The sequence below is a fragment of the Hipposideros armiger genome, unplaced genomic scaffold (assembly GCF_001890085.2).
Source record: "Hipposideros armiger isolate ML-2016 unplaced genomic scaffold, ASM189008v1 scaffold_168, whole genome shotgun sequence".
Lineage (NCBI taxonomy): Eukaryota > Metazoa > Chordata > Mammalia > Chiroptera > Hipposideridae > Hipposideros > Hipposideros armiger.
The window spans coordinates 407,289-429,614 of record NW_017731518.1 but is presented as its reverse complement, the minus strand read 5'-3'; the positions used below and the strand labels follow the sequence as shown (position 1 = coordinate 429,614).

Below are 22,326 nucleotides of genomic sequence, written 5' to 3'. Positions count from 1 at the left end.
CTGTTGTTCAGCATCTTAGCTGTAGAGGGCAGTGTCACTGGCCCTCATATGTGGGATCCGAACCGGGGCCCTCTGACGTCCCAAGCCAGTTCTTAAACATCGCGCCACTCGGCCGGCCCCCAAGTGAGTTCTTAACCATCGCGCCACTCGGCCGGCCTTCGAAACATGAGTTTTGATTCTTTATTCTTTGCTGGGCAGGAACAAGCAGGGAAAGCTAAAACCAGGGCCTATCCGGACACGTAAACATGCCAGACACACACTGGGTTCCAAGCGCCTCGGATTCCATGAGATAAAACTAAATCTCACAGAGATAGACTCCCGAGTATTTAAAATTTTTTCTTTAACATATCGTGGTGTTTATGAGGACTAATTTACCTCTAGTTGCCTCTCAACTTTGTGAAAACTGCTTAGGACTGAGCCAGCGCTAAGCCAAATTGTGATGTGAAGAGCGTTGGGGCTTCATGGCTCTCCCCTGCCCCTCCCCACTCTTCTCTGCATTCCGCTGCCGTCTTCCTCTCTCCCCCAATTCTGAATATTTATTCCAGAGATGGAGCCAAAACAACTAACTCAGGTTCTAGTGATAACGAGTGGCTCAACAGGTGCTTCTTCCTTTGCATTTTTCAAAAAGAGAGTGGTGGGCCAGAGGGCAGTGCTGAACTGAGAAGACTGTGAGTCGTTCCCGAAGGACGGGTGCACACGAGCATCATGGAGAGCGTGGGCTTCCTCCCTGCCTGAGACCTTGGAACCCCGACCCCCTCCAATGGCATTTCAGGCCTGGGCCCTGGGTGAGCTGAGACAAGAGGGTCTTGTTCCAAGGACTGCCCCGTGGCCCGTGCGCCCCCAGAGCTGGAAGGATTTTTAAATTACGATTTTATTATTCTATGGCATTTACCCGTATGACAGGCCTCCCATCCCAACCAGCATGCTGGCCTTTCGGTAGTAGATTGTAAACTGGGAAGGAAAAGATGGGCCATTTGCTTCACAGCCGAGATTCGCTGCTTCTTTCACAGCCCCCCTGGCCCTATGCTCTTCTCTTCCTCCTGCCCCGTGACTGCGTAACTGCCACCCACCCCTGCCTCTTACACGCCACTGCCCCACCCCCAGCGCTTCTCCAGGCTATTTGACCTGTGGTTCTTCAGGGAGACAGCCTGAATTTGGAGTTGGAAGGGGCTTAGAGGTCACCTGGTCTGGCCTCTTCGCCCGACGACCAAGGAGAAATCTGAGGCCCAGGGCCACCTGGTTCAAGGGGAGGCGCTTGGTTTGGTGGCAGAGTGAGGGGTGGATCCAGGACTGTGACTATTCACAGGGACGGCTTTGGGTGCCGTGGACCAGGCTATTTTACATTTTCATTCATTTCCCATAACCACCCTAGGATATAGGCATTAGTACTACGTTTTATAGTTGAATTTCAGCGATTAGGCCATTGACCCGATGTTCCGAGACTAGTTAATAGTGAAACTAGGGTTTGAATCCAGGTCTGGTTGACTTGAACTCCTGAACCTTCTCACTCCAGGGGGCACTGCCAGGTGACCAACTTGTCCCCATTTGCCTGGGTCTTTCCTGGCTTCAGCACCGAAAGTCCCCAGTCCCGGAAATGTCCTCAGTCCCCGGCAAACTAGGATGGTTGGTCACTGTAGTTTCAGGAGGGTGACCTCCAAAGGGGACTGGGCAGAGCTGTGGCACAGTGCCTTTCAGGGCAGGCTGTGGGTCCCACAGTCACAAAGCAGATTGGCCTGTCCTTAAGGAGTGGCTCCGGAGGGGTCTGGGTATCGCTTGGCCTTCTTCCAACTTGAGGAGGTTGACTCAGATACGGTCCCATCTCAACCCCCTTTGGACAGATGGGCGGGACTGGGCTGCACTGGGGACATGCTGCACTGGGGCACCGGCGTGAATTTGTGCATTTGGAGAAAACATCTCTGTAATTGCACTGCTGCAATGGACTCTCAGAGCATGGGGAGTCACGCCCAGGCTGTTGGCCAATCAAGAGATTTGGGAAGTGTCCGAAGTCAGCTGGGTGAGAGCTGTTTGGCCATTGAGACCCATTTGGACCGGGATGATTTGGTGTAGAAGTGCATTACTTCAAATGTTGAGGGAAGTGAGAGCTGACTTTTGTGGTGGGAGTGCTAAGTGTAAAAGCGTCTTTTACTGTCTTCAGCGATAGCATAAGGTAATGAAGACCACTCACTGGTTCTAGAAACAGACAGGCCTAGGTTTGAATTTGCTGCATGCTCTGCCATTGGCTGGCTGTGTGATTTGGAGCAAGTTACTTAACCTCTCTGGGCTTCCATTGCCTTACCTGTAAAATGGGAGTAAATGATATTATTATTATTATTATTATTATTATTATTACTATTCACTATTTCTAACATAGGGTTTTTATGAGAATTAGATGAAGCCATGTAGAAAAAAGACTTAGCATTGTGTCAGGCATCTCAGGCACATGGTACATTCTCAATAAGTGGGTAGTGCTCATGATGATGATGATGATGATGATGATGATAATTATTATTAACTATTGCTGTATTTTGTAAAACCTAAGTTCCAGCCCTGGCTCTGCTGCCAGCTACCCTGGGAACCCTGGGCAAACGCTTTCCCTCCTGAGTTTCTTCTGTATATTGAAAGAGTTGGACTAGAATCCCTGAGGATTGCAAAGGTCTTTGGTTTTGTAAATTGCATCAAAGGCTGCGAAGTTCCCACCCAGGGTCCCGCATCGTTTCAGTTTTATGTCTTAAGACTGGAACTTGTGATCCAGCAGCTCCCTGCGCCCCAGCAGCACTGGCAGGGCCACAGGGAGCCACTGAGGGAATGAGACGGGCGCCACTCCTTTGTCATGAGCTGACTTTCTGTCACCTGTTCTCAGTGAACTGGGAGTGGAGCATCTACTTAACAGCAGCGTGCTCGGCACAGGGAAACAAACATGAGTGGCTTGGTTTTAATTTTAGCTTCATTTATGTATCCTGGAATAATATACAGAACTTGTTCCTGGGTCCAAGAAATCATACTGTAAATTGAACCAATTCGATTCTTCCAAAATGGTCTTGAATTACGTTGATTTGAATTTAGAAAGGAGAAAACAAGTGTTGTTGCTAAAGAAAGCCTGTCGTGGTTGGTGGACAGCGGAAGGCCACCGTTAGATGTCCTCAGGGATTCCTTTCTCAGGGCTTTTGATCATCAGGCCTTTCATTTTCAAAGGAAAAAAATAACAGCAGCCTGATGTTACTGGCGGTTTCCTTCATATCGTATAGCAGGAAACCAGCTGTCCGATGCGCGTAAAGGAAGCTTTAAATCCTAGATCATTGACAAACCTCTTTGAGTACTTACTGTGTGCCAAGCACCAGAGAGACAACATGAGCAAGTTGGAAAAGGTCTATATATACCCAATGCCTGGCATATAGTAGGTGCTTAATAAAAATTTCTCGAAGAAGTAAATGAATGAGTGTCATAAATGCTGGCTGATAGTTGGCCATCATATCACACCATTTTGATGAATCCTATAACACTGGATGACTCTTTAAATCACCTATTCTAGAAGTCACCAGCCAACCAGGTTTCAGGCCAGGAGGAAACTATTGAGATGTTCGGTGGACTGGGCACTTGACATTGGTCCAGCGTGGTAGCTGAGAGCATGGGTTGCCTGTGTTGGAACGCTGTCTTTACCTCTTACTAGTCATGAGACCTAGGCATGTTCCCTAACCTTGCCTCAGTCTTTCCATCTGTGAAGTGGGGACAGTAGTGGTACCTACCCCATAGGTCTGCTGTGCCGATTAAATGCGTGAACTACTTGGTACATCCTGAGTGCTCTCTAAACATTAGCTGCTACCATCTGTGTGTGTTGGTTGCTCAGCCTCCTCCGATGCCACTTTTCCTAAGACACACACAGGGTGAATATACTCGCACATAAGTAGATAATCGTCAACCCTTTCTTTTTCTCCTGGGCACACAGTAGGTCCTTATGGCAGTCATCGGATATGAAGAACCCAGTAGTCAGGCCTTGGCAACTGTCTACCCATGTGGCCTTGACCTTGGTCAAGTTCCTGACCTTAAGAGCTGCTCAGAGAGGTTATCTGTAACACACAGGTACTTCCTTCCTTGGGCGAAGGATTACACTCCACCAAGTGTCTGGCCCACAGTGAGCACGCCATAAATGGGGGGATTGTTATTCTTCCCATAAAAAGCACACAAGGCCCCTTTGGCTTTTGTGGCCTGGGGTGCCAAAGCTGGTTCACATGGCACCCAATGAAGTCACGGGCGGGGCTGGAGGAGCCACTGAGGGCAGACAGCCTTGGTTGAGGGCCCGTGTTGCAGGCCCCACACGGTCAAAGCATTTTAAAGGCCTTGTATTAGAAAAATAAACCAATTAAATAATACTGCCCCCCATAAAAGCTGGCTTTTAATGGATTCCATAGTAGGGTTTTCTCCGTGGCGGTCCTGCAGCCACAGGTCTTGGTGAGCCTGTCTGCCGCCATGGGGAGAGTTTAATCTTGCATGGCGTGGGCATAATTTTACAAGTTTTATGGCTGTTTTTTCTCCTCCGAAGTGTTGCTATGTCATTGTGCGCTGAGGGCAACTTGCGTGCGTTTAACAGTTTACTTGGTTTTTGGTGGAAATGAAAAATGAAGTAATAAATTAAAGAAAAACACAACGTGGATTTTTCCCCTCTTCTCGAGGCAACCGTGGAGGAACAAAGGGCCAGTGTTTCCCCGGTCCGCCGAATCCAATTCTAAAGGCTTTTATGTGTGGACAGTTGCCCGCAGATCGCCTCTCGCCCAGAGAGGGCTGCGGGGCCACGGAGCGTGTGTTGGGGAGGCTCGTGCCACTCACCCAGGGATGCTTGGGGGTCGTTCTCTAGGCCAGGGTCCAGCAAACTGCAGCCTGTGGGTCAAATCCGGCCCATTGCCTGTTTTTGTGAAATGGTTGGGGAAAAAAAAAATCAAAAGAAGAGTAGTATTTCCTGACATGTGAAAATGACATAGAATTCAGATTTTGGTGTCCATAGATGAAATTGTATTGGCACGCAGCCACGCCCACGCATTTCTATATTGTCTGTGTGGCCGTGTTAAGAAGTGACGACAGAGACCGTAGGGTGCAAAGCCAAAACACGGTCTGGCTCTTGGTGGAGAAAGTTTGCTGACCCTGCTCTAGGAGGTAGAGGAGAGAAAAAACGGAGCTCGGAGCTTCCTGGAGTAGATGATTTACTCTCAGGTTTCCGTGTGGCTCAAAGTGACCAAGTCAAAGGATAATTGCATGAGAAGGAGTGGATTCACCTAGAGACCTTCCAGAAGTCATCGGCTACTTGGGGAGATGGTTTTCCCTACCTTTCTGACCTCAGGTTGGCTCCTGAGCAGGGCCCAGGTTTATCCTCCTCTGGTCAGCCTGGTTTGAGGTCTGGTAATTTCAGGGAAGGGGGGAAGTGATTTTTGTCATAAATTATGTTTATGACCTTCAGAAATTTATCAGAAACACTTTTTTGCTGCCACCCTGTTTGAGCATTCTGCGTGTAGTAGTAAACTCATTTAACCCTCACAACCAATTCACAGAGTTCTCTTCCCCATTTTACACATGAGGAAACAGAGGCACAGAAAGGTTAGGTATCTTGCCTAAGGTCACAAAGCTGGTATGTGGTGGAACCAGGATCCCCACCCAGGGTGTTGTATCCAGGGAATGCCCTGCTGCCTGTTCTGCTGCCACCACACAGGGGGGTGAATTCGTTAGGCTTGCAAAAGGATCCGCTTTTCTTGCTCGATCCATGCCCCTACCATGTACGTCATTCTCCAGGAAAACTGCCTCCTATGTGGGAAGAAAGCACGTGTTCATTCGATAGTTCATCCCTCCCTCTTTCCATCCATCCCTCCTTTTTTCCTTTCCTCCTTCCTTTCCTCTACCTCTCCCCTCCCTCCCTCTCTACCTCTCTCCTTCCTCCAAGAAATACCGTATTTCCCCATGTATAAGACACACCTTAATTTTGGGGCCCGAAATTTGAAAAAAATGTATTACATAAAGTTATTGAACTCAAGTTTTATTCATCATAAAAGTCATACAACTCCTCATCACTTGTGGGAAATACAAGTAAAAAAAAATCTACAACCACTGTATAAGATGCACCGTTTTTAGACCCAAAAATTTTCGAAAAAGGGTGCGTCTTATACATGGGGAAATAGAGTAATTATCAAGTGAGCGACTCTGTTAGAAACTCTATGAGGGACTGCGTGGAGTGAGGGTGTTTTGAGAACCAGAAGAATGAAAAAGGAAAGAGTCCTTTTCCATTTAAAAATAGGTCTCGGTGTCCTCAATGCTCTTGGGTTTTTGAGAAGTTCACCGAATTCCCCCTATGTTATTAATTGTAAGCGCCACCTCTGTCTGTCTAGAACAGCGGTTCTCAGCCTTCCTAATGCCGCGACCCCTTAATAGAGTTCCTCATGTTGTGGTGACCCCCAACCATAAAATTATTTTCGTTGCTACTCTATAACTGTAATTTTGCTACTGTTATGAATCGTAATGTAAATACCTTTATGTTTTCCGATGGTCTTAGCCGACCCCTGTGAAAGGGTCGTTCGACCCCCAAAGGGGTTGCGACCCACAGGTTGAGAACCGCTGGTCTAGAACCATAAGCTTTTATCCTTTGTGCCCCAAGCAGATACTTTCATTTAAAATAACTTAATTTACAAGAGGGTTTGGGGGAAGCCAGGCCCCTGACTTGTCCAGTGGGAGAGCCCACCTGGGAAGGCCCTGCACCTTTCTCAGGAGACCAGCTGCCCCGGGACCAGGAATGAGAAGTTATAACTGATTGTTTAGAGAGGAGGCTGTGGTTGGTAGAACTCTCATTCTTGGAACAAGCTTCCCAGTGTCCTTGCTAGTAACTTTGTTTCAGTGTTTTAGATGTCTGTCTTGTTTTCTTAAAAATTTGCTGTGAAGAATTTTTAGCATTGTTTATGTCCTGGGTGTAGAGATGCCTAATGTTGGGGAAGACAGAATGCACGGCCAATGCCATTAGATAACGGTACAGCTCCACCAGAGCCAGTCAGCTCTCTAGCTGGTTAGCTCTCTCCTCTCCCTTCCCTACCTGTTTCTTCTTTCCTCCTTTGTGCCTTGCCCTTTGTCATACAACAAACGTTTGTTACTCATTTCTGATGAGCCTTCACTTTCTTTCCTCAGTCATGCGGAGGAACCCCTTTGGTGTGGACATTTGCTGCCGGAAGGGGTCTCGAAGCCCCCTGCAGGAACTCTACAACCCGACTCAGGTAAGCCCTTGACACGTCCTTGTTGTCTCTATGCATCAGTATTTTTGGGGGGAATGACAATCTCCAAAATTCAGTTCTTTGGGGATTTGAAATGTCCTTGCACTGCCTGGTGTTTTACCATTAGTGGTTGCTTTCTTGGTCACCCTTTCTCTATGTAATGGCTCTGAAACTCTAGCGAGAGGTGGTTAGAATTAGAGAAATGCATTGGTGTCATACTGGACTGAGGTTTCACACCTGCCCAGGTGTTGGGACCTGAGCCCCACACAGTTGCAGGTGTCAACAATGGGACTCTGAAATTGCAGAGCTGGTGGACTGTGCTATCTCCCCTTTGGCACCCCCAAAGAAGGCTCACATGTGGGTGAACTCGCCACCCAGTGCCCATATCAAATCATCAAAGCCCACTGATACTCCAAGAGTTCCACCTTAATGCACCATTTTGTGGGGGGACTTTGCCAAGTGACTGTCATGGTCAATCAGACTTGATTATGAAAAGAGTTCCTCTTTGAGCGAAATGAGCTCCAACAGAGGAAAAGTGCCCTCCGTGGAAATCTAGGAGCACAAAAAGGAGCCTGATCGCCATGGTGTGTGAGGGTCTTGATGTGGAGACTCCGAGGCTGGTCCTTTTGTGGGAACATTAATTATTAATAGCACTTGACGCCAAGAACTGGTGAGTGAACAATTAGTTGTTTATCCGCTGACCTGCGATAGATGTTGAGAAAGGGAAAAAAACCAAAACAAAACAAAACAAAACAAAAAAATATATATATGTTCTATTTTCTATCAAATTCTTAATTTTCTATCAAATTCTTAATTTAATAATCTTGTGGACCAAGTTGCTTGGCAGAGGAAGATAACGCTTGGTCCTCAAAGGTGCTGAATTCCCAGAAGTCTTGCAAAGGGATGCGTCCTAGAACTTTTGGATCCCACATCTCTTCCCGATCTCTCACCTGCACTGCACTCCCTTTTCGCAAAATGGACTCCTGTGTTTGTGCATTGTGGGTGGCCTAACCTGGTTAATTCACTCCCCTGTCAGCCCCTCCACTTTGGAGCTCTAGTGTGACTGGGTCAGATGAGCTAGGTACCTGCAAACTCAGATGGCCTGAGGCTTTCTTACTGGGCAACCTGGTGACTCAGCAGGGAATTTGATATTGGGGTTTTGTTTGGTGCCCAGATAATCTGCTTATAATAGGCAAGTCTCCCAGCTGGTTCACATACTGTCCTTAGGAAGAACAGACCTGGATTCAACCATGGATAGGGTTTCTGGTCAGCCATGTTGAAAACAAACTGAAATGCAAACCGTTCCCATCTTCTTGTTGACATCCTCCGATCATTTTCCTCTTAAACCCAAAACTGCCAAAGCACCACTGCTTTCCTGAGGAAATTTTATGGGCAACATATGGTGTCATGGGAAGAGCCTATTTCTGAAGTAGATGCCCCTCTGGAGAGGAAGTCCATGTGTCTGTGCTGTTCACTGTTGTATCCCCACCCTGGCCTATAGTGGGTGCCCCCAAATAGCTGCGATTGAAAAATGAAAGTCCAGGTCCAGATTCCTGCTTCACTTCCAACTGGTTGTGCAACCTTGAATACGTGATGAGTCCTCTCATTCGAGGACATGATGAGTCCTTGCGTACGTGATGGGTCAGTTTTTCATCTCTCCAGAATGCTGGGAGGAGGACATAACTGATGTGTCACAGGCTATGTGAGCAGGATTCGTCATTATCATGGGCATGAGAAAGGCCTTCAATACTGGAAGCCTTGACTCTCGAGTCATGGGGTTCAAGACCTGGTTTCCTCATTTATTAGCTATGTGAGTGTGGGCAAGATACTTAACCCCTCGGAGGCTTTCTCTCATCATAACATGGGACTAGCAATACCTGCCTTGCAGGGTTGCCTGAGAAGATGTGCCTTCCTCGGTGCCTCCTATGGAATTTGTTCATTTCCGGATTCATTCACTCATGTACTTCTTCATCCACTATTACGAGTGCCTACTATGTGTAGCTTAGTGCGAGGCACTGGGCACAAAAGAGCGGGCAGGGCGAGTGTGGTTAGCTTTCCAGATCTGGTTCCTCTTGTAATCTCAGAGTTGACATGAGTGAGTTGACTGGCGAGGGAGACCCTACTTGGTCCATTTGTAAACCAATCAAATGAGAGAGAAGCTTCCTGGGTTGAGGTCACCTCTTCCTTCCAGTGGCGTTATGAGTGCCATCTGGGTGGGTGAGGTGCTCATTTAGCAGTAGCCTACGACTTGGGCGGGAAGATGGGGTTGGAGAGGCAGCTCTGGGAGCCATTTGTGAGGGCCTAGGTGGGTGAGTCACCGCCCTTTATCAAGAATGTCGTGGGCAAACTGTCTGGCCCCTTTAACTGGCAACCAGGAAAATGTCCCTGCAGGAAGATCTCCCTGTTTCCTTGGGATGTTGTCCTGGAATGTTGTTTCTTAGACTGGTTTCCTTTACAAGCTGCAGTTATGTTCCATTCCCACGCAAGTTCAGTCAATAGCGCTTCTCGGAGAAGCTGTCTTGGTGATCATTTGGGCTGCTGTGGGCTGGGGTGTTAAGGGGAGGGGAGGGACCGAGCTGCGGTTAGTTACATTGTGTGTCTAGGAGACACTTACAGACTTTGTGCCTGAACGGGCTTGGTTGCAGTTTTCCTCGTGTCTCCCTACCAGCCTGGCTGTTGAAGCCGCTGAGCCTGGATTGGTGTTATCACTGAGACAGATGACAACCCTTGTAACTGCTAGAAACAAACTGCTCCTGGAGATGCCGTTTCCCCTTTTGATACTGACTGGTTATTTGGGTTGGATATATAATGGTGAAAACAGGAACCGTTTATTTCAGATGATAAGGAAACAACATTACGACAAGAAGATACTATCTTGTTACACCATGTACTGGTTCTGTAGACCAGATACTTACCTAGGTGCTTATCAACATTTTATCAAATGCTCATAATAAGCCCCGAGTTAGGTATTGCACCCGCATTTTATGTATGGCAGAACTGAGGCCGAGAAGGTTATACAACTTGCCCAAGGTCACACAGCTAGTAAGAAGCAGGGTAAAGATACAAACCCAGGACAAACTACAAATCTATTTATCTCTATGCTTTAGTCACTGTCGCCAGCAAAGTTCTCTTGGCAGAAATTACCCCATCTCCCCTCCAAAAAAAAGAAAAAAAGATCACACCCAGATTTTCATTGGACAAAGGCTTGAAACTTCCTTGGGAAAATTGGCTATAATCTGATTTTGGTGTCCAAGGTTTCTTATTTTAGTGCCTTGCAAACCTCTAACCATTAAAACAACAATCGGTTAAAAAAGTTTGTAGTTGATATTCTTAGAAAAACTGCACTCTGATGTCTTATAATTTTCCTGGTTCTCTGCTGTCTCCCTGGCCCCAAAATAAAACGTAATTGCCGATCAGATCAGCTGGCGTCAAGTCACTGAAAGTTCAGGAGTTGCCAACTGCATATTTGTGGGCCGAGCACATCTGCGGGCCGCCCTGGCGCAGCTCAGACTCGCAGGGCAGAACTACGATGTCAGCCATTAATAGGGCGTAATTGCCCGAAATGCCAGCGAGGGCGAGACAGCTTGTCCTTCTGCCTCGCCCACCTCCTGGTCCTCTCGTGGGTTCCCTGAAATCTTCATAGCATCACTCATGTGGTTCAGCCCTGCCCTGCCTGGTTCTTTCTTTAGCATTTATACTTGCTCTGTGATTACCATGTTCTGAGAAGACAGATGCTCAGCCCAGGGCCTGACCAGGAATTCATAGGTACTGAGTCCAGGAGGCTCGCATGGGCTGTACTAGGTCCGGGGGTCTGCGGGCAGCCCTAGGGGTTCTCTGAGGACCAGTCAGTATTTTATAATAATAAAATTCTAACACCATCTTTGATATATTAAAATAAATTTACTTCTTCATAAGGTAGGCTCCAGGAGGAAGCAGGGAGAGAGGGAGAGAAGGTAGGGAGGAGAGAAAAAAGAGGAGAAAAGAACTGTTCATTGAATGAATAATGCATGTCAGTGACTATTTTAGGTGAATTTCACACGTATCTCCTTGAATCTTCACAAACAACCCTAAAAGGCGGGTATCTGATAACCCCATTTTTCATAAATTAACTGAGGCTCAAAAGGGCTGAGCGATTTACCAAGATCACACAGCTCCTAACTGATAGGTCTGTGTCTTCCTGACCGGGGAGACTGTAGGAGCGTGAGAGCTGATCCCTTTATCTTTCCCGGGTGGAAACATGCTTCCTTGAGGTTCTGTTTCCCAGCAATTCAAGTGAGAGCTGGGAGGGGGTCAGGATAGCTGCAAAATTCCCAAAGCTAGGGCCATGGGTCCTGGAATGGTGTGGAATGCCCAGAAGTTGTCCAATAAACAGAGCCTGGTATTCGGAGAGGCCTTTGTCTGCTGGATGGAGCCAGACGAAGCAGGAGAGCTCCCCCCCCCCCCCAAGAACTCTGCTGTGGGACAGCACACATTGGTCAAATGGGGTAGCTGAGATTGTTGATTCAGTTGAATGTTTTAGGTTGTTAGAAGCTTGAAACGTCTAAGGAGGGGCAGGGAACTCTCCTAGCCCCCACCTAAATAGCTTTCTCAGCAACACTTGTCCACATTTATTTCTCCTCTAGGCATTTATAGAATAAAGAAAGGAAAAGTCGTGAGGGAAGAGAGGCACGTAGGTAATAGCACGTGATAAGTGCTGTGTATCAGAGGCTTTCGGCAAAGTTATGGGAGAATCCATGGTGAGTAGTTAACCCTTCAAGGTGCAGGGAACCATGGGAAGGTTTACAGAGGAAGTGGCATTTGACCCAGGCTTTTGAAGACACACCAGGCTTCACCTGACAGAGGAGCGGGAACAGCATCACAGAGGGAAGGAACAGCAGGAGCGAGGACCCCAGGGACAGTCCGTGGCACCTGGAGAATGGTGAGGAGTTTGTGGCTGGAGCGAAGGAGCATGTTCGGGGCTGGCTGGAGAGGAGGCAGGAGAGGAGGTTGGTACGAGGTAGATGAGGCTTATCCACCATTCCGAAGGATTTCGTCTTTACCCGTTGGCAGGACTGGTGGTCCCGAGGAACCCACAGGAGATGGTGTGCAACTTAGGAACCAGTGCCTGCTTCTGACCCAGCCTCTAGTTCACTTGGGGCTTCTCCAGGGCAGGTTGGGACCCCACCTCCCTATAAAATGAAGGAGTTGGACTAGATCCATGGTTCTCAACCCCAGCTGCACAGGAGCCTTGAAACCATGTCAGTGCCTAGACCTCACCCTGAAGATTCTGATTTTATTGGTTAGTCTGGGATAGGGCTGGGATGTCAGTAGTCTTCAAAGTTCCCTAGCCTAGGGGATTCTCATGGGCAGCAAAATTCCAGAGCTCTGGGTTGGAGGGTCTAGAAGGGCCTCTCCAGTTCTAAAATTCTTTGATTCTCACATAACCCATTATGTGAAAAACAACTCAAAGCAGAGGCACTGCGGCTGGTCACTCTTATTGCTACTGTCGTGCTGTGACACCCCCATGTCAGTTTTGTGCTCTCAGCCTCATCCACTGGGATGGAGATCGCATTCCCTCATGTGCTCCTTGGGAAGGTATGTGGGTGATGCTCTGAGCGCTGGAGACTCAGCCAGTGTCATGTGGACAAACCCAAGAAGAGAGCCCCCCAGGCAGATTCCTGGGAGGAGCCCTGTCTAGGGACACTGGAGCCACTCTGCCCTTGGGCTTGTAAGAAGGAGGATTGGGACTTGTTCCATGCCAGGCATCTCATGGTGCTTCTAAAGATTCAGTGACAACCTGGCGAATAAGCCAGAAGGGGAGAAAACGCTCTCTGCCTTTCAAATGGTTGTTCGGGAAGAATGATGCTGACTGGTTGTGTCCACTGGGGAAGGCAAGAAAGAGCAGACATTGTCCATCCCCCAACTCTGGTCAATTAATCCCTTCATTACCACCACCTGGTAAATGACTAGTCCGTCTAATTATCTTGCTTTGACCCAGCAGCTGTCTACCAGCCGAAGAGGGATTAATTGATTTAGTTGTGGACTGGCTCCTTATGCAAAGATCTTACTTACTGTCATTCTAGCAGAACGGCAGCTGGCTGGCAAAGATGAAATATTACATTAACTTGATCTTACGCACGGCAAGCACTGGGGAGAGCGTTTCATTATTAATTGCAAACGACAATAGACGAGCAAAGCCCGTTGCAAAAACCAGGGACAGTGGGTCGCCTCTTTCACCGTGGCCAGTGGCTCAGTTATTCTTGAACCAGGGAAGGTGCCCTGGTCGGATTTCCAATCAAGCCAGGACAGATGGAGGCTCTAGAGTCAGACGCGATGCGGTCAGCGGAGAGGGTTGGATGCTTGAAGGAACAGGGGCGATCCCAGCCCAGGTGTATGACCTGGGGCAATTCCTTCACCTCCCCAAGCCCTCGTTTCCTTGTGTGTAAGGTAGATGTGAGATACCAGTCTTGCAGGTTTGTGAGATTCCACATCAGGTATTAAAAAAAGCAGAGTTGGTGCCCATCAGCCATTTAATGAGCTGAGTTGAGTGCAGTACCCTGGGACTTGTCTTAGGGGGTCTGTGGCCTGGCTGTGCCCCTGTACTGCAGGCTCAGATATTTTGCAGATGCACACTTGGAATTTTGTTGGAATAATAATAAGATAGATGATTTCCTCTTGCCTGGAAGCTACTAGCTATTCATCGTGAGCACTTCCTAAGAATTCTGATTTATGTTTTCTGTCTGGTAGACCCTGTTATTAGTAAGCTTGATGAGCTGATTTATAAGGCCATGAGTGCGTGTGTGTGTGTGTGTGTGTGTGTGTGTGTGTACATGTATGTACGCATGCACTCAGCCCACATCCTGGAAAGTAGGAAGATATAGCTGTTACATTTTTTTATAAGTTTTTTTTTTTTTAGATTTTATTGGGGAATCGGGGAAGGGGAACAGACAAGCTGCTGTCCTTTTGTTCTTCAGTCTAGTTGTGGAGGACGTTGCTTCATTGGCCCATGTTGGTATTATCATTGCGCTCTTCCCAGGTGAGGCAGATCGGTCGCCGGCCACTGGACAGCTGCTCACAATGGCTCTTGGCAGCTCACGCCGGCTGCCAGCCGCTCATGGCAGCCCACTGCAGCAGGGGCTGCAGCCTACGCCGTCTCCGGCGACTCACGGCAGCCCAGCTCCAGGTCGAGCTGTTGTTCACCATCTTAGCTGTAGAGGGCGCAGCGTCACTGGCCCTAATGTGGGATCCAAACTGGGGCCCTGTTGCTTAAAGCTGGCGTCCCAAGCAAACTCTTAACCAACATGCCACTTGGCTGGCCCCAGCTGTTACATTTTAAAGGTCTCCTGTGGTTGTGTTTGCCATACCCCCAGCACCTAGCTAAGTGCCTGAGGAAGAGTTGTGAAGTAAGACTCATCTGTGGGCCAGGCTACTGTGATGCCATCGATCTCATCAATTGATCTTCATTCATTCAGGCTGTCTTTATAGGCAATTGTTCTGTTTCAGGAAGCCTGATTTGACCCAATATATTGAAACCTGGAGAGTAAACTCAGTGCACCAATGGGGGTTTTCTGTGTCAGTCTGTGTGATGATAATCTGGCACGTTTCTACTAGACAAGGGCATTCAAGTGACAAAACGACCTCGGCAATTTCCAAATGGTAACATAGTTGTAAAATCTGCCATTTTCGGAAGTTATTTCCTAAATTGCCATCAATTATAAGAGGTCTCTACATAATTTGCTTTTTTTTTTTTGGTAAATTACACAACTTAAGGAGCTTCTCAGCCAATTGGATTTTAACCTTGTCGGAATGGATGGAGCTGAAACAAAGCTCTGGTTTGTTCTCAGATTCTCTATAGGAGAGATGTGGGTGGGGGTAGGCGTCAACACAAGCTGTCCCTTCCTGCCTCTTATCCTCCATCCCTTCCTATGGTGAAGTTGGCCTGCAGGTTGGGTGGAAAGAAGGGTTTCCATCCTGCTCCACCACTAATTATTGTGAAATCTGGGGCAAACAGCTGAACCTTTCCAGAAGTGGAAAATTGTTTGAAAAGTAGGAATAAGTACCAATACTTCAATTATTAGGGATTAAATGAGAATATATAGAAAGTTCTAGGCACATGGCTGCTCAGTAAATTGTGACTTTTTTTTTATTAGTTCAGATGAAACCTCCTTCAGGAAGCTCTCCCTGATTTTTTTCCCTTCCAAGCTTAGGTTAACTGTCCTTCCAGAACGATGCTGCTGACTCACAACATAATGTGACTCATACATGTCATTTGAAATTTTCTAGCAGCCACCTGTTAAAAAGTAAAAAGAAAACAGGTAGAATTTGTTTTAATGAGATATTTTTATTTAACTCAGTATATTTAAATTGTGATCATTTCTACATGTAATCAATAAAAAATTATTAAGGGCCGGCCGAGTGGCGCGTTGGTTAAGAGCTGGCTTGGGATGCCAGAGGGCCCCAGTTCAGATTCCACATATGAGGGCCAGTGACACTGCCCTCTGCAGCTAAGATGCTGAACAACAGCTCAACCTGGAGCTGGGTTGCCGTGAGTCGCCGGTGACAGTGTAGGCTGCAGCCCCTGCTGTAGTATGTTGCTATGGGCTACCGTGTGTAGCCGGCAGCCAGTGTGAGCAGCCAGCAGCCACCGTGAGTGGTCATCTAGAAGCTGGCGACTGATCTGTCTCGCCTGGGAAGAGCGCAATGATGGTGCCAACTTGGGCCAGTGAAGCAACATCCTCCACAACTAGACTGAAGAACAAAAAAAAAGACAGCAACTTGTCTGTTCCCCTTCCCCCAATTCCCCAGCACTATTCCCATCCCCCAATTCTCCAATAAAAATCTTAAAAAAAATTATTAAGATATTTTACTTTTTTGTTTTCATACACTAAGTCTTTGAAATCTGATGCGTGTTTCACACAGCACATCTCAGTTCAGACTGGCCATATGTCACGTGCTCAGTAGCCACATGTGGCTGGTGACTGCCCTAGTGGACAGTGCAGGTCTTTAAAATGCCCCTGACGCCCACCCACACGCCCATGTTTTTCTTGTTCGTGACACTTATTCCACACCTTTGATGTGATTTTACTAGGCGTTGAGCTCTGGAGAGCAGTGGCGGTGTCTTACTCACCTCGGGGCTCCCCGTAGCTATTGTAGCTAGCCCCAGAGAAGGGGCTCAGTAGGTGTTTGGGTGATGAGTGACTCCAGGCCCTGTGGCTTGCTTGAGCAAGTCTGGTGTGTGGAGATTCGTGCTGAAGAGGTGACCAGAGCTTCGAACCCCTGGAGCCACTGAAGCTGCCAACCACCAAGGCAGGAGGTTTCCTGGGGCCCAGTGGGGTCCCTGGTGTGAAGTCTGTTTCCGCTCCAGGCTGAGGCCTGATGGTCCCCCGAAAACATCCTTCTTACAGTGTAAGTACCATGGAAGGGCTGCCACCGAGAAAGATGTCGTTTGACTTTGGAGGTTCTTTCTGGAGACTAGCATATGACATGGGTGGGCGGGGGAGTTGGAGGCTGGAAGGAACTGGGGAAAGTGAGTCATAGAACTGGAAAAGTCTGTGGGGGTGAAGGGGGAGGGGGCTACTTAAGCCAGGCTGCCCCCACCCCCCCAACACTTTGCCTGAATTTGGCCCTATTTCTTCCTTTCCTCCTCTTTCCATAGCCCATGGCGCAAGGAGAAACTCGCTAAATGCACGTTGAATGAGATGGAACTGAAATTCCTTCACCCCCTCTTTCTCTCCCTGACATATTGCACACCTACTGTATTCATGTCCTAGGGCTGCTATGACCAAGGGCCACAGACTGGGTGGTTTCAACAACAGAAATGGATTCTCTCACAGTTTGGGAGGCTGGAGTCTGAGGTCAAGGTGTTGTCTGGGCTGGTTCCTGCTGTGTCCCCTGTCCCCTAGCTTCTGGTGGTGTGCTCATAATCTTTGGTGTTCCTTGGCTTGTAGAAGCACGACCTCAGGGACTGCTGGTGCATTTATGTCCAAATCTCCCCTTTTTTATAAGGACACCAGACCTATTGGATGAGGGGCCCACCCTCCTCCGGTATGAGCTCATCTTACCGAAGTACATCCGTAGTGACCCTAGCTCCAAATGTCAAACAGATGAACTTGGCGGGGGGAGGGGTTGCAACATAGTGCAACCCATAAGGCCTACTGTGTGCATAGCACCGTGCTAGATGCTGGGGCTCCTAAGACAAAGAAGTCCTTGCCTCTATGAGTTCATACTCCGATAGGAGTGTCAGGCCAGTAAACTAGCCATTACACAATGCTGCCCTATGTGAGTTCAGTGCACAGCGCTGGAGAGACGTAGAAACGGACCATTTGCCTAGACTCAGTGTGTGCGTGACGGAGTGTGTGCTCGTGTGTGTGAATAGCATTTGTCATCCCGACTGAGCAAAGGCTCAGGAGAGGAACAGCTGGCTTCCCCCCTTGCACTGTCAAAAACCGGCAAAGGGGAGAGGATGCATTGACAGTCAAGGGACTGAAGCATTGTCCCTCCCGGGGATCCCCTCATCCTTGCCCCTCTGGTTACAACAGGCAGACCAAGGATGCACAGAAACCGAACTCCCCTATAGCGCCTGAATTCCAGAAAGGTCGGCAGCTCCAGAGCCTCCAGCTGATCTTCCGCTGTTCAGTATCTACATGACCATGCCAGGAGACGCTGCCAGGTTGGCCCTGCCCCAGCCTTGGCAGGTGTGGGGCAGCCCTGGAAGGAAGCTGGCTACTCTGGACCATACCCCAGGGGTGTGACGCCCAGACAGACTCTGGTGCTGCCTAAAATGGCCCGTTACAACGTTTCCTTCTCTTCGTCTTAAATCAGGGGTTTAAAGCCACAAATGGCCAACCTAGCAGTTCTGGCAGTCATTTTGAATATTGGAGAGACCGCTCTGACCGTCTGTTCCTTTTCCAGCGTGTTCCGTACAGGATATCGACAGACATATCCACAGAAATAATGATGTCCCGCCAGTGCAGAGCTTGGCTGTTGAGAGCAGGGCAAGCTCAGTGCTTGCTTGGATCCAGGCCTCACATCCCGTCCTAGTGTTTGGGGGAAAAGTTCTGAGAGAAAAGGGAATATCTGAGGCGACTCAGCCTAGATGTGGTCAGAGCACGAGGCCTGGGACCAGCCCTCTGAGTTGGGTTGGAACAACAGAGCCACCACCTGCCAGCTGTGTGACTTGGGAAAGCGTCTTACCTTCTCTGTGCCTCAGACTCCTCAACTGTAAGATGAGAATAAAACTAGCACCTACCTCATAGGGTTCTTGTGAGGATTAAATGAATCCAGACACATTGAAATGCTTCGAGGTGTCTGGCTTTGAGGGAGGCCAACATAAGTGTTTGCTGCTGTTATTATTATGCAGGCACAAAAACCAGATAGGAGCAAATGATCCTTGGGGACAAATGAGCAAATTCAAGGTCAGATCACTTGGAAGATGGAACTCCCTATTGCTGGGTCACCTTGCACCTGTTAGAAGGGACCTCCATCTTTTAGACCAGGGGATCGCAGCTTTGGCTGCACCTAAGAATCAAAGAAAGGAAATTTAAAAAAATCCCAGTGCTCAGGCCACACCTTTAACCTTGTAAATCAGAATTTCTGTGGCGTCAGTACTTTTTAAAAGCTCCCGGTCGGTTCCGATATGCAGCCAAGTTTGAGAACCATTGCGCTAGGCTTTATCACTCAGACAGATCCAGGGGCCAGCAGTCTTGGCATCACCTGGGAGCTTGTTAGAAATGCAGAACCTTGGCCCCCACCCCAGCCTGCTGAACACAAACCTGCATTTTAACAGGGTTCCAGGTGGTCTGCACAAGCGTTAACTGGAGAAGGCTCCTGGGGGACCAGCCCATTCCCTGGGGGGCTCCTAGCAAAAGCACAAGCCCAGGGCATTAGATAACAAAAGACAGGTGGTGGGTTTTGGAGCGAGGGAAAGAAGAAGAGGTCCTTACGTCTCCCAGAGCCTGGCACACTCCTGCTTTCTGAAAACCTGGAAAATGGCAGCTGTGTTTATGCAGCGTGGAGCGCTTGTCAGTGGCTGGGGGCTGGAGTCCTGAGGTGAGCAAGACGGATGGATGTCCAGCCTCTGGGTTCCTCTGGCTGCATTCAGTATTCATAATTGGCTCCACTCAGGGAGGAGCGAAATGTGACTTTGAGTGGGCACTCTGGAAGCGAAGCCCACTGCAATGCCTTTAGAAGGCAGCCCCTTCCTTCCTGGATGCTGTGTCCCCAGGGTGAAGGGGATTTTCAGGGTTCAGAGCTGAGCTGGGCTCCCTTGGGCAGCCGCAGTCCGAGTTCATTCTCTTCATGGGTTAGGCAGTTCCTGACCTCACTTTGTCAAAAATGGGAAGGAGGCGCCCAGAGAAGGCCCCCATGCTCCCCACCCTCACTCCAATCTTTACTTCCCAATGACTTTTTAGGTGTCATCCCCCTCTACACCTTCCACCGCCCCCAAATGCCAGGTACAGCAGATCTCAAGCAAAGCAGTGTACTGGGAAGGGAAGGCAATTTAGAAACCTAAGTCCTGAGTTCCAGTTCTGTGGCTTCCGCTTATGTAGCGGTGGGATCTTGGGCAAGTCTCTCAGCCTCTTCGGGTTTCAGGCTCCTCACCTGGAAAGTGAGAATAATTTCTAATTTATCGTTTATTTAACTTTTGTTGTTAAAACTGGGGCTTCTTGGAGTCAGGCGGCCTGAGTTCAAATCCATATTGACACTGGCAAGTAACCAGAGGTCAGTAATCTAATCTCTGGTTGCCTCAGTTTCTTTATCCATAAAGTGGGGATGACAGCAGTTCCTACCTCTTTGGATCATTAGGAAAATGTAATGAGTTGATTTGTGTTGACTGCCCAGAACAGTCGCCAGCGCAATATGCAGTCAGATATGTCAGTGAGGATTATTTTCTTACCTTCGTGTTTTCATCTTCTTTAAAAATTCCCCATTATTCTTCCTTCAAAAGAAAAATTCATAATCACAATGTGGGTCCTAGTAACTGCCTCGTAAGAGGAGCTTCTTGTGCCCTGTGATTTTACAGTTCCTCACATTTAAGCAACTAGGTGTTGCTTTTCAAATGCGTCATTCCTCATTTTACAGATGGGGAAACTGAGGCACAGAGAGGCATTGTTGTCATTTAAGGTAACGTGTGCAGGGTCACCCAGTCCAGCTGAGGAGTTAGTTGCAGAGCCCCAGTTCCATCCAGCTCGGGGGCCCTTGGCTGGAAGTGGACTAGGCCACTTCCTCCGGCTCAGCTGCCATAGAGATTCTTTGGCTAAAAGGGTGACCTGAACTCCTTTGATTCTCAATTCACTGATCCTCAGGTAGAGATGAAACCCCCTCCTCTCTGAGAACATGTGAGTAGGCTGGCTCCATGCCTGCGCTTGGTAGGTGGTCTGCTGGAATTCAATGTGGGTGTGAAGCCGGCTCCAGGCACACCTAGGTGAAGGATGCCAGCCCCATCCTGAGGCCCCTCCTGTCCCAGCAGGCAGGATACAGTGAAGGGGAGCAAGGATGCTGGGATATGTGTCCACCTGTGCTGTGTACCGGCAACTCCTCTCTGCTTCCTGGCTTCTTGACCTCTCCCAGAAACTCAGACCCCTCATGGGTCAGGCAGAGCATCCTTGCACCAGGCATGAGATTGCTCAGGCCAGAGACGATGCCTGAAATAGGGAAGCTGCAGCAAGTACTTCTGTGGGTTTAGGAGTTGGGAGGCTGCTTTTAGATGTTCTTTTTTTGAGCTTTGCCCTGCCTAGGTAGGCACAATGACCATCTGTAATTTTCTCCTCAAGTCACCCCCACTTCCCCACCCCGAGTCCTCTTTAGGAGCTTAGTGGAGAGACTGTTGGATGCCCATCTCTCATCTACTTGCTGGAGTCCCAACCAAGAATCGGTGTTCAAACAGGAGTCAGGATGAATTTCAGTCTCTTTCCTAAGAACAGGAAGCATAGAACCAGTGAAAGCAAGCGCCACACAGGCAGCTGGGGAAGGCTGGGCGGGGACTGTGCCCAATGGGGAGGGTTGGCCACACTGATAGGTAGACCCACTGGGTTTCTGTTGGGTCAGTGTTAGTTCTACAGCTTCGCTCAGACCACCAGCAGTAACTGGTAGAAGGAATTACAGGAGAAAGGGTTAACTCACCGTGCCTCAAACCCACTTATCACTAAAGGTAAGGAATTAAATTAACTCACACTAAAGCTCTTGGTTTTTGCAGATAGAATATTCTGGGTTCCACTTTTTGAGAGAAAGTTGGAAGCCTGTTAACAAGGGGCACCTGGTAATCTTTGCAGAGGGACAAATTTGAATCAGAGGAAGCCAGTTCCTCGGCTGTAAGTGAGCCCAGCCATCCACGCAGCCCAGCCACTTTGTAATCCTGTAATTGTCATTCCTGGAGAACCTTTTTTCCAGGGCTGATGGAGCCGCTTGAAAATTTCACCGCATTTCATAGGGAAATTACATGCTAGAGTGACATTTAGAAATTAAGAGGCTGTCTTGGGACATGTCCCTCAAAAGTATTTTGTCCCCACATAGACTGGTGTACAAATGGTACTCCCACTCACCACATTGGGTCTCTCATCCATAGGATGGTTAATCTCAGTTTAGAATCTCGGCCTCGCTCCCAGTAGATTTTCCTTCATTGCACAGGATATATGAACTGGTGTCTGAAAAGAAATGTGACTTGTATAAGGAATTGGCAGATACTAGGGGAGTTCACAAGCAGCTGACATCCAGTTATTCACAGTCACGGGGGAAAGGGATTGAATGAGGAACGGAAATCCACAGATAATCTCCAGACCTCATGCTAATCAATAGCCTTCTCTTCCAACATGCCTTTAACCAGTGCCAAGAAATGGGCTGACTCATCCCTCTCTTTAAAACTGAGATCCTTAGAGATCGGAACAGGAGGACTAATTTTCCAATCCTTATTTTAATGAGAAGCATTAGAAGAACTGAAATTCCTTGTTTTTTTTTTATTTAAAAATGTTTTTTATTAGTTATTCAGAGTAAAGTGTCATTTTTCTTGAGCAAGTGGCAAAAGGAGCTTATTTTGTTGGTTGGTTTGTTTATTGTCTTATCAGAGAACAGCTATAACACTGTGACTATCTTTTTGCTAAAAAGAAAATAAATTATT

The 22,326-nt window shown here is 48.2% G+C and overlaps 1 protein-coding gene across 3 annotated transcripts in view; it reads left to right on the top strand.

The window, feature by feature from the left end:
* Nucleotides 1–22,326, top strand: part of CHST11 (carbohydrate sulfotransferase 11) — a 274,124-nt gene that overhangs the window by 122,010 nt on the left and 129,788 nt on the right. For all 3 annotated transcript variants that reach the window (XM_019651848.1, XM_019651849.1, XM_019651846.1), the window contains exon 2: nucleotides 7,153–7,238. In XM_019651848.1, the coding sequence (XP_019507393.1) occupies nucleotides 7,153–7,238 (86 nt within the window). The remainder of the gene's footprint in view (nucleotides 1–7,152; nucleotides 7,239–22,326) is intronic.